Raw genomic sequence first — 12,596 nt, forward strand, 5'->3', positions numbered from 1 at the left:
TCCCACAGTCCTTTATTCAATACTCACCTTACACGTAATTATACCTCATTAGACTCCACGTGAATGGGGTGTATCTTGCTATGGCTGAGCACTCAGGGTCAGCACAAAGACACTCGCTGGCCTAGGGGCAACTTTGGGTTGCAGTCCAACCAGGCTTTATTTAAACTTCTCCACCTGAAATGGAAGTTTGTTTTGATTTTGCTGTAATTGTTATGTAGGCTATCTGAGGGCTGTAAGGTTTAGGGCCCTAAATGTTTGTTGACAACTAAGGATGCTTAGATTTCAAACCTGAAGCATTAAAGGGAGGGAAAGCCTGGGGTAAACTTTGGTTCCACTTGTTGCTTAGTCCCAGGAGCACCTCATTCTTCTCTGCAAATGGGCCCCGTCTCCAACTTGCTGTCACATCTCGGGAGAAACATGGATACGTTCAGTGGATGAGTCTCTGCTTTAATTCCTCATCGGAAAAGCTGTGTGATTTTTCATGGATGCTGAGTTAAACGTGGAGGAAGTCCCACATTTCTAATCTCCTTCACCTCTGCTTTTTTTTTGATGCAATGGTTGGAAGAACGAGGGAGAGGACCATGAGAGTAAATGAAGCATCTCCTTGCAGGTATCTGCAGCTGCAGCTGTGGTCTTTGGCCTCCGGCTTGTGTGAGAGAACACGAGACTTCCTGTGCCTCCCGCTTTGCATGTGGTGTGTGGCAGCCAGCCAGCCTCCATTCTAGCACCTTCTAAGGGCACAGGCTTAAATCTTGCCCAAACCTGGACAAGCTGATGTTCAGGTCAGAACCGGCTGAGGTTCAGAAATGGCAGGATCCTGTGAGCAACCTAAGAAGATTAGCTCACAGATGCTGGGTATAATGCTTCTCACCCGATAGTTCCTTTTTCCTTTCCCCCTCCTCCTGCCTGTTTTCCCCCACTTCTCATTCATTGATTTCTCCTTCATTTTGCCCAATCTGCCCTCTTCTTCTCTTCCTTCCACCCACCTCTTCTTTTCCCTCCTTCCACTGCATCCCCTCTTTTTGTCTTCACACTTCCTCTCTTGTTTTCCCTTTCTTTTCCATTCCTCAATCTCTCTCTCTTGCTTTCACTCTCCTTTTCTCTTTCTTTTACCTACAATTCACCGAATTCTTGTTTATCTCTTTCCCTTCTCCCTTCTCTTTCTAAGAATTTCTTGATGAAATTAGAAGAGAACTAAGAGAGGTTCCATGAAATCCTTGGCTGGAGGAAAACATGAGTGGAAGAAGTTCTGATCATAGGCAGCCGTTCAGTTGATTTGTAGCTGACCTTAAATATAGGAAAAGATTTCAATTACAAAACTCATAAAACGTAAGGATGAGGGAAACTGGCTGCATTTTTGAATTTGACTAATGGTTTCAAAGTGCTTTAAAAGTTTGGCATTTGCCAGCCTTCTTTTCTTCCCCTAATCCTCAAACCCATGAGTTTTTATGCGAAACATAATCCTCTTTTCTGATTCATTTACACTTAGCTCATCTGAGTATTGTTTTGTAAAAACCATCTGAAGTCCAAGAAGTTTTATGAGATCTTTAAAGACTTGTTTTTTCAACCAGGAAGTTGTGTACTGCCAATATAAATGAACCTTAAAACCTAGGGGGCTTGGCATTAAACAGGGTCTAGACTTGGCAAAGGCTGGTCCCCCAGCCTGACAGAAACTGGGCTTTCACTTTCAGAGTAACAGTGAGTCCAGTGTTTTAGATGAGTGACCATCTCATACGATAGTACATAGGCTGCACAACACATTTTTCAAGGGTTATCTTGCTAGTTATGTAGATAGCAAGAGACTGATGTGGAAAAACTGAGACTTTGCTAGAGTTTCTCGACTAGATTGCTTGCTTCTGTGTACGCATGCATGTATGCTCAGTGGTGGTCAACTCTATGCGACCCCATGGACTGTAGCCCACTAGGCTCCTCTGTCCATGGGATTGCCTAGGCAAGAATACTAGAGTGAGTTACCATTTCCTTCTCCAGGGGATCTTCCTGACTCGGATCGAATCCACATCTCTTGTGTATCCTGTATTGGCAGGCAGATTCTTTATCATTGCGCCACCATATTACCACATTAATGGTTGTATATAAGTAAACACACATGTATACAAATGTATATGGATCATTTATGGATGAGATTAACATTTACATTAGAGATTCTTCCTGTGCTTATGTTTCAGAGAAGATCTAATTGTGATGTATCCAAATATGTCATAAGGCAGGTTGTAATCAGACTGAAGATTGGGGTGAAATACTCACCTCTGTGGATCAAGAGAAAGGAAGATTGCTTTTTAAACATTTTTCTGCAGAATCACAGAGCATGGTTAACGCCCTTGTTCTCGTCAAATGTGAGGACCTTGGGTGGACCCCCAGGCCCTCTGGAAACAGGCTCGTAGGTGAAATGGCTTGCTCAAGTTCCTGTGGAAAGTGAAACAGCCAGGCCGCTCGAGCCCAGCCCTCCGGTTCCATGTCCAAGCTCTGCCCTCTGCAGGCAGCTGCCTCTCATTGACCAAAATGGGCTTTGATGTGTGCTGTCCATCTGGGTCCTGGAGTGAGTCACAAGAACAGCTCACCCACCACCACAGACTAAAGTCTGGTCCTTTGGTGATGCTGCCCATCACTATTTCCTGAGCTTTCACCTGTCTGACATGCATTCTTTGTAGTCTAGACTCTTCAGAATGGAGCTGGTGCTCTAGACATCCCCTCCCTCATCCATTTCAACTGCTGCCTACCTGAGAGATTATAGAGATTATAAAATCTCTATAAACTGGTTTGAATTGCAGGTAGAAAACGTTTTCCGTACATGTTGCAGATTCTCCGTGAGATGACAACAAATTATGGGTTGTACTGTGACCCTGGTGGTGATTTAGTTGCTAAGTCGTGTCTGACTCTTGCGACCCCGTGGACTGTAGCCTGCCAGGCTCCTCTGTCCATGGGATTCTCTAGGCAAGAATACTGGAGTGGGTTGCCATTTCTTTCTCCAGGGGATCTTCCTGACCCAGGAATCAAACCTGGGTCTCCTGCATTGTAGGCAGATTCTTTACCATCTGAGCCACCAGGGAAACCCACTGTTGTATTGGCCTCTCACAAAGCAAATCCTGCCTTGTGAGGGTTCTGTGATTGTTTCAAACTGTTGCTTCACTGAGTTCTTTATCTTTTTAAAAAGGTTTTATTTACATTTTTTCTCTTGAATAGGATAGGAAGCTTTTCCAGAATAGAAAGGCTGTGCTTCTGATATGTTGTGTCTGCAAAGGGTCAGCCTCTCTGCTTGCCTCCAGAGTAGCACTTGGGAGATATTTATTAGCCTGTGCCATGTCCTTTCTCCAGGATCCCAGGCTGGAGACAGTTTCTTCACCCATCCTCCTTCCTCAATCTTCTCAGCTGGTTCCCTTTGGCCTGACTCAGAGACTGACCTCGAGTGACCTCACTCATCTTGTCCACAGGGACCCCGGATGTTCTTAGAGCCACAGACTCTTAGGGCTGGAAGGAAGTTTGAATCCAACTTCTCTGTGTTGTAGAGGAGCAAGCTGAGGTGCGGAGAGGAGAGGTGAGCTGCCTGTGGTCTTTTGGCTACTTAGCAGCAGTGTTAGGACTGAACTGAGGTCTCTCCCTCCAGCCAGATGCTGTTGATTCTGTGACTGTGGCTCTCAGAGGGTGTTCTCACATGAAACTGGGGCTCAGGCAGATGGACTGAAGCTCTCTCCTGCCAAATCAAATATCGGAGGTCTTTCCCCAGTCTACAGAAAAAATAGATTAAGGGATTAAGTTTCAACTTTCTTTTCCCTTTATTCTTTTTAAACCATTGTCACCTGCTACCAACTGTCCACGAGCCAATGAGATTTTCTATTGCATTCATGTAATTAAAGCATGAATTGTGCTGGAGAAACTGTTTTAAATTCAAATGCTAGAAGTAAATATGTTATTATTTCATGGTTTTCCCCCAAAAGCACCCTGACCCCAGATCCTCTGTCCCCTGGGACATTCTGCATCTCTCTTAACGTGATTTTGGTTTATCTCCAGTGAGTGATCCTTTCTTTTTCAATAGGGCCCCAGGGAACTCATCTTTTTTTTTTTTTTGATATTATTTCTTTTAAAAAAATTTATTTATTTTAATTGGAAGCTAATTGCTTTACAATATTGTAGTGGTTTTTGCCATACATTGACATGAATCAGCCATGGGTGTACATGTGTTCCTCATCCTGAACCCCCCTCCCACCTCCCTCCCCATTCCATTGATCTGACTTTAAAAAGATACTAATAACGGCTTGGCATTATTATGGATTCTAAGCCGTGTGCTCCCATCATAAAGGCCTTTTCACCGAGGGTAGAGCTGCTTCCCGGATTGATTCCTGTTGCAGTTTTCCCCGTCTATACAGGCGCCCCCTGGTGCCCACCCTGGTATATGCCAAGCGAGGAGTAGGGTACCAGAAGCTACAGACCCGCGGAGTTTACAAACCTAAGGAACCATCTAAGCACTTTGCAATGGACATTCAGCGCACCCCGAGCAGTCCTTTCGGGGGCCCGATCTGGTATTTTAATCCAATACCCGCAGCAAGTACCCGAGCAAACCACGTCAGAAAATGACTGGAGATGTTGTGCAGACAGTATGAAGTGAGTTTTTTGGGGCTTCTAGAAGGAAAGGACCAGCCAGTGACTTTGCCGTGTCCTTTGTCCTTTCCACGGGAGACGGGATCCTCTGCCTTTGCCGACCCACAGGCACAATCTCTGTGGATGTGGAGGGTGGCGGCGCGTTTTCGGGCTCATCTCACGCTTTCCCCAATTAGGATTTACTGCCTGACGTCACGTCTGCCAGATTGGCTGTTCAGATCTGACACTCGGTTCCACGGCGAGAGAAACTTTTTAAAGACTTTGCAGCCGGGGCTGCCGCTGAGCGTCCCGCGCGCTCACACCGCCCTCGCCCACTCTCGCCGGGTCCCGGGCGGGCACCCCCTGAGCCCGCGGCTGGGCGAGCCGACCCTCACCTTGCGCGGCCCGCGCCCCTCCCCTCCCGACCCCGCGCTCCCCACCCCCACCCCGCCCCCTCCTCCCCGCCGCTTTCGGCTGGGGTCTGGGGCTGCTCAGCCGCCCGCGGAACTTCCTCTCTTGCAACCGAGTTTTCCTCCTCCCCGCCTTTCCCGGGCTCCCGGCCGTCCTCCGGGGGATCCTGAGCGCGCGTGAGCGGCCGCACCGAGCAAGCGGCACGGCCGGGGGCGGGGGCCAGGGGCGCCGGCTGGGGCCCGCGATGGCCGGGGCCTGGCTCAGGTGGGGGCTCCTGCTGTGGGCAGGGCTGCTGGCCTCATCGGCGCACGGCCGGGTGCGGAGGATCACGTACGTGGTGCGCCCGGGCCCCGGCCTGGCGGCGGGCGCCTTGCCCCTGGGCGGGCCCCCGCGCCCGCGGACCTTCAACGTCGCGCTCAACGCCAGGTACAGCCGCAGCTCGGCCGGCGCCGGGGCCCCCTCGGAGCGGACTCGGCGCACCAGCCCGCCCGGCGGCGCGGCCCTACAGGGGCTCCGGCCGCCACCGCCACCGCCGGAGCTGGCGCGTCCCGGGGGCCCCGGCGGGCCGCTCCACCCCAAGCCCGGCGGTCACCCGGCGGCCGCCCCGTTCGCCAAACAGGGCAGGCAAGCGATGCGCTCCAAGGTGCCGCAGGAGACCCAGAGCGGCGGGGGCTCGAGGCTGCAGGTTCACCAGAAGCAGCAGCTGCAGGGGTAAGCCCACACGCCCCCTCCCTCCTTGCTCGCGCGCGCTGCCCGCGCGGGGACACGCGGGGTCCGGCCCCTCGGAGCCCCGCGGTGACCGGGGGTATCGTCCGCCGTGAGTCTGCTGTCTCCTCCCCGCCCGCCTCTGCCTTCCTTCCCGGGAGTGCGGCGGGAAGAGCGGAGTGCGGGGAAGCAGGGGAACTCGGAGCATAAAAAGTCCGATCACATTGTTACTGAGCTGCGGGTAAACACAAAAGGCATTTCTGCCTGGGGCGTAACCTACTGTGCGCGAACCAAACTACTCCTAGAAGATGGGCGTAAACATGAAGTCACTACAGCTTAATCCCCCATCATCAATTAAACTTCCCTTTGCAACTTAGTTTAATTTTTTTTGTGCGTGTGAGCTAGTGGGGAAAAAAAAAAAAAGTTTGGAGGAGGGCTGCCTGTAAAGATCCAGCCTCTGTTCTGTAACCTAGAATTTTCAGCATCCTAGTAATTGTGGGCTTGGCTTCCCTGCACCTGTGGGGTCTGCTTTCCCGGGACGGGGATGTCTTAGCATTGACAAGAATTTCAGTTCAATGGTTTCTGTTATTGGGCTTTCCTAAACATCCTCCCTGCCCCCCTCCCCATTAATCATAGGTTGAGGGTGTGGAGGGAAACTTGTTTTGCTTTTTTTTTTTTTTCCTTCAAGGGTGGTTCCAGGCCTTGTGATCTCACCTCTCTTTGGACGCCTCTCTCTGAAACTCAGATTCAATTTAAAATGTGGTCACAGATAATATACAAAATACAATTGGCTTTACTTTACTTTTGTAAGAAAACCGTTAGTTTGGACCTTGTTCTCCCGTCTAGTTCCAGGCTGTGCAGGATTTGATTCTCCCATCCCGCTCTGATCTCCTGTCCTTCCCCTTCTACCTGGGCAGCTTTGGGTTGGGCTTCCTGGGTACCTGTTAGGACTCTCTGGAAGCTAGAGGAAGGTGGAAGCAGGAGGCTGGGCTTGCAGGAGTCGGATGGAGGCTTGGGTTCTCTGCAAGAGTGTTGCTACTGCTGGACTCAGGGGTCTTGCTTTGTTTCAGGGTCAATGTCTGTGGTGGGCAGTGCTGTCATGGCTGGAGTAAGGCCCCTGGCTCCCAGAGGTGCACCAAACGTAAGTGTACATATTCCTAGCTACCCTGCACAGTAAGCCACGTGGGTCAGTCCACATGGGGGTGGGGATCACATAGAGGGCATCTGAAGAGGCTAATGCTGCCCTGAGGAAGTTGATACCTGCAGTGCAGTCCACCCAGTTACCTGCAGCCTCGTCACCACCTAGGAAGGGCTGGGCCAAAGTAATGACAGTATCAATACCAGTTCATTGGATACAACTGTGCCTTGCATCCAAGATTCCCCTGCATTCAACCTCTGTTACACCCATGGGGGGCTAGGAAGAAAATTCTCATTGGAGGTGTGCAGTATGGCAGAACCGGTACAATTAACTTAAACGTGGATATCGACCAATGAAAAACATTCTTTACGTTGATGGCAGGAAGGGAATGGTAAGTAGGAGGCCCTGCTCTGGAATCAGTAGTGTTAAAGCTTTCTGACAATGGCAATCAGAATCTGCCATCCTCGAGGTCGGTTCCCAGGAGGTAACCACTCTACTGTTTATCAGAACTGACAGGTGGGTTTTCCTGCAGGGCTTCTCAAACTAATACACATGCTTAGCAGTGTTTTGAAATGTATTAATGATGCATATAGATTTGAGAACATCAGAAACTATTTCCCCTCTGCATTGTGGAAGTTTCAATATAGTTCGAGAATCCTCTTGACAAGTTGATTCTGTCTGGTGCTAATTGGAAATAAAGAAATCTTATTTCCATTCAGAAAAAGTTAAGCATTCTTAGGTGTTCTCTGCACAGAGCTTGAACCATAAACATATGGATTAGAATCGTCCAAAATTTTAGTTGCTTACTAGTATTCAGTGTCATAAATCAAATTAAGCAATTTGTCTTGTATATGGTTTGGATTTCAAAATACTGGTGAATAAATTAAAAATTTTTTTTCTATTACAGTTATTCTGGTGAACTTGCTTGTTGAAAGGTGCCTTCAGTCCCTGAAAGAAATAGGATTCTGGCATAGTGACTTTAGTTTTGGAAAGAGCGATGTCCAGACAGGTTATGGTTTGGCTGTGATCAAGGAGTAGTGGCAGACATGAACTCACTAATCAGCCTCCTCATTATGGAACTCAAACGGCTAGATCAGAAATAGGGTTGTAGGCATTTTAGATTAACTCATAACCCTTCACTTCTTCTTAGATTACACTTGACAATAGTGCACCAGTATTTTCCTGAGTTTACAATTGCTTGGGTCAAATTACACATCCTCTCCTCCCTTCAGTAACTCCGGCTCAAAACCTGATATGATATGGTTTGCCTGTTACATGGAGACAGCCCATCCATGACAGCACTGCTGCTGTGTAAAGTGGGGTACTGCTGGTAAGGAGTGAAAATAGAGAGCATTCTTTTATAGGTCATGGGTGAGTGCTCCTTGATGCCTGTTAGAATATGTTAAGACTGTCAAAGAAGTTTCCTTGGTAAGCTATTCAACTGAGTGCCCTCTCTGAAAAGATAATAGTAATACCCCATTCTTAGGTTGTCTGGGGATTTGGTGATCCAAAGATGCTCTGGAAGGAGAGTATACTTGTATTGAGGAATCACTTTATGCTTCCTGCTTCTCCAGGTGACAGGGCAAGGGCATGAGTTGTGCCTAGGTTTAGCCAGAGTTGCCCTCTGATGACCCAGAAAAAGATAAGGCTGCAAAAGGCTACCAGTCAGAAGCTGCTGCTGCTGCTAAGCCACTTCAGTCGTGTCGGACTCTGTGCAACCCCATAGACAGCAGCCCACCAGGCTCCCCCGTCCCTGGGATTCTCCAGGCAAGAATACTGGAGTGGGTTGCCATTTTATTCTCCAATGCATGAAAGTGAAAAGTGAAAGTGAAGTCGCTCAGTCGTGTCTGACTCTTAGTGACCCCATGGACTGCAGCCTACAAGGCCCCTCCGTCCATGGAATTTTCTAGGCAAGAGTACTGGAGTGGGTTGCCATTGCCTTCTCCGACCAATCAGAAGAGTTAGGGTTGAATAGTTACCATCTGCAGCATTCCAGAGGATGTTACACCATGGTTTAGTCTCATAATACCTATTACAATGCTTGCGACTTTTGGTTCAAGTTATCCTTCCAGCTGCTAGAAGGTAGCCCTTGGACAGCACCAGGATTTAAGTAATCAGTGCAACATTAGCCTTCCAGTACTGCCCAATCTGACAAATTAATTCAGGGCCCAAGGCTGGAAGCTTAAATCACAACTCCTTTCAAGAATAATTGTGTTTTTAAAAATGATGCTGTGTTAGGTCAGTGCTCATTCCAAAGTACTATATCTGCTCAATGGTAAGTTTCAGTGGGGGCCTTGTGTTTGTCTGGCAGAGCCAGAGATGAGGGAGCCTTTTGCCTTCACATGGGAAAACCAGGGTTACCATTGATGCAGTGAAACTTGTGTCCGTGGCTGAACAGTGTGACACTGGGAAAGACCCCTGGCCTTGGATTCAGGAAACTTGAGTTTAAATCCTCAAGCCTTCACTAGCTGTGTGGCCTTGGGGAATTCATTTGACCTCTGTGACCCTTATATTTTCCTATTGTGAAATGACTGCTAAAGACTTGACTATTGGGACTTCCCAGGTGGTCCAGTGGTTAAGACGCCATGCTTTCCCTGCAGAGGCTGAGGTTTGATCCCTGGTCAGGAAACTAAAATCTCACAGGCAGTGAGGCCAAAGGAAAAAAAAAGTTGAATATTTTGCAGGATTGTTGCTCGTATGAAGGTGAAAGAGAATTATAGGTTTGAAAGCCTTGATTAAACCAGAAGGATTGTTAGAGTTTATTATTGAATCAAGCCAAGTAAACCTTGTCTCATTTATCCATTATTCAGTTTTCTTTTTTTCCGTATGAACGTGTGTGCGTGTGTGCCAAGTTGTTTCAGTCGTATCTGACTCTTTGTGACTCTTTGGACAGTAGCCTACCAGGCTTCTCGGTCCACGGGATTCTCCAGGCAAGAATATAGGAGTGGGTTGCCATGCCCTCCTCCAGGGGATCTTCTTGACCCATGGCTCCTGTGTCTCCTGGATTGCAAGCGAATTCTTTACCCACTGCTCCATCAGGGAAGCCCCTTCCATATGTATGTTTCCTATTGTCGTCAACTTCTTTTCAAAGAATGTACATGTGGATCCCTTTTTATAGTACATTTTTAAAGTAGTTTAGGGTTGGGGGAGGGGGAAATACAGAGATACTGTGGTCAAGGAGTGCACAGTTTTAGTCCCTTAAGATGAATAAATTCTGAAGATCTAATGTATAGCAGCGTGACTGTAGTTAACAATAGTGTATTATAAACTTGTAATTTCCTCAGTGTTCCCACCACACACAAAAAATGTCACCTGTGTGGTGAGGGTTATGTTCATTAGCTTGGTTGTGATGTTTATTTTATAGTGTGTGCATGTATCAAAACATCGTCATACTCCTTAAATATATACAATTTTTATTAATTATACTTCAATATAGATGAATTAAAAAAAAAAGGAAGAGATGAAAAAGCCAGTCACTTCCATACTGCCTGGCTTTGATTACTGAGAAAAAAGAAATAAAGTAAATTGGATTGTTCTGTAGCGCAGAATGATTTATTTTAAAAAGAACTTTAAAAGGAACTAAATATTTGATTATTTGTGTATCTCTAGTTCTCTTGGTGTAAAGCTTGCTGTTCAGATGGAAAATACTCCCTAAGGCATTCATCATTTGAATGGAAAAAATTCTGATACCGGTTTTTGTGACTACAACTACTTTGGTAAATACTAGTGAAATTTAGGCTGCAAAAGAAATCGGTCTGTGGTCTCTTTCCCCTCTCACTTCCTTATTATGCTGAGACTGAACAGTTACACTTGGGTATGGTTTGTTACACTTACAAATACCAAAGGCAATGGCACATCAACATCAATTTTCCTGTTAAGATAGTAGTCATCATATAATTAACACACTGCTGTAAAATAACTATACTTCAAATAAAAAGGTAGGAGTCCTCATACCGTGTGTATGCAATTTGAATGTGCACATTAACGCCGAGGATGCTAATTGTCAATTCTATTTTCAGGATAATTGAAAGGATTTAATTGAAGAATTTAAATTTGTAGAGGCTGTTTTCCAGTTGATGCAAAAAAATGTTTCTGCGTAGGAGATGGGATATGTTTCTGTTGTTCAGTTTGCTTAATCTTGTGAGAAAACGAGGTGTCCCTTCGAGGCAGACTGGATTGATTTTAGCTGATTGAGACTTAATTTAAACGGGCCACGGACAAATGCTTCTGCACACTGAAGATTTAGCGAATCTGAAATTGCCAATCAGAGAGATGTGAAACAAGCAGCCGCAGACCCACACGGGCAGAGACTGGTTGTGGGTGTCCACAAGGGCAGCCCTGAGGGCTTCGCCACCCAGCCTCCATGTAGAGATGCCCCATCGCATATTAATGCTGCTCTTGCAAACACTCTTTGTGTATGGGTCTCTAGGAGTTGAAATCCCAGCGCGAGACATGGCATTTTAGTTATTAACGTGGAGTGACTAGGGCTTTCCAGGTGGTGCTAGAGGTAAAGAACCCGCCTGACAATGCAGGAGACATAAGACATGGGGGTCTGAGCCTTGGGTTGGGAAGATCCCCTGGAGGAGAACATGGCAACCCACTCCAGGATTCTTGCCTGGAGAATCCCCATGAAGAGAGAAGCCTGGTGGGCTACAGTCCCTGGGGTCACAAAAGAGTCAGACACGACTGAAGTGACTGAGCTGCACACATGCATGGAGTGGCTGCTGAGAGTGGTGTCCATTTTGGGCAAAGAAGATGGTACTGCACCTCTTTTCTTTCTAAGGGCTTCACATTTATTGCAAGGGTTTTAACAGGTTTTTTTTTTCTTTCCCCATTTTTGCATTTTTTTCCCCTCTGCCTAAATTGAACCCACCAGATTGGTTGTTCCAATCTTTTTGTCCCCCTCTCAGTGTAAGTGCAGGCCAGAGAGAAACACTGCCAGTGGGCTCAGCTTTAAAGAGGAGACCGGACTTGGGAACAGACAACACAAAAGAAGAAAGGCGAGATGAGACTGAGGCCGGGTTGGCAGAGTGAGGTGGACGGAACAGGAAAGACAGCAGATCTGAATCCAAAGCTGGTGCCTGGCACAGGGCAGGCCCTGCCTAAATGCATGGATGGTTCTTTCATTTATTTAATGGGTATCTGTTGAGCTTTTACCATGTGCCAGGGTCTATGAATAGAGGAGAAATGCAGCCAGCTGTAGGGCGCGCAGAGTCTGTTTTTACTCACTTAACTCATGGCACATCAAATGACTTGTTCTCTGCTTAGCAAGAAACAGAAAATCGATATTCCATTGCTTTTCCACTGGCATTCAGCCCACAGTGCTTTGGAGGGAAAAAAAAAAGCCAACTCTAGACATTTTCCTTAATTATATACAGAAGAGAAAGAGTCTTGCATGCCCTGATTCTTGGAGCTGTGGGCATCGAGGGCATCGTCCATGAGTGTGCAGCACCATCCATGAATGTGCAGTGTGGCTAGAGTTCCAGGTGATGGAGAGGCTCCTATGCCTCTTGGCTCAGCGTTGTGCTGCCTAAGTGTGGGAGTGGGCCTGGAGTGATCACACATTTTTCGTCAGCCTGCTATGGCCATTGACAGCTGCCTTGCCGGTAGATCTGCCATGAGGTTTACTGTGGCAGCTGCTGGGAGGGCGGCCCCGGCCCCAGTGCAAGGAGCAGGGGCCCAAGGGTTGGCTGGAAAAATCTTGTCGTGCGGCACAGACAGCCCAGAGAAGGGAGAAGGACCCAGAGGT

General features: G+C 47.5%; 1 protein-coding gene across 7 annotated transcripts in view; it reads left to right on the plus strand.

Annotated features, from left to right (window-relative positions):
* Positions 1 to 4,868: 4,868 nt before the first annotated feature.
* LTBP1 (latent transforming growth factor beta binding protein 1) overlaps positions 4,869 to 12,596 on the plus strand; it is a 456,484-nt gene continuing 448,756 nt past the window's right edge. For all 7 annotated transcript variants that reach the window (XM_024998486.2, XM_024998488.2, XM_024998487.2 and 4 more), the window contains exons 1-2: positions 4,869 to 5,715; positions 6,780 to 6,850. In XM_024998486.2, coding sequence (XP_024854254.1) covers positions 5,249 to 5,715; positions 6,780 to 6,850 — 538 coding nt within the window. In that variant the 5' untranslated portion in view covers positions 4,869 to 5,248. The remainder of the gene's footprint in view (positions 5,716 to 6,779; positions 6,851 to 12,596) is intronic.

This window comes from Bos taurus, chromosome 11 (assembly GCF_002263795.3).
Source record: "Bos taurus isolate L1 Dominette 01449 registration number 42190680 breed Hereford chromosome 11, ARS-UCD2.0, whole genome shotgun sequence".
NCBI classification, from domain to species: domain Eukaryota; kingdom Metazoa; phylum Chordata; class Mammalia; order Artiodactyla; family Bovidae; genus Bos; species Bos taurus.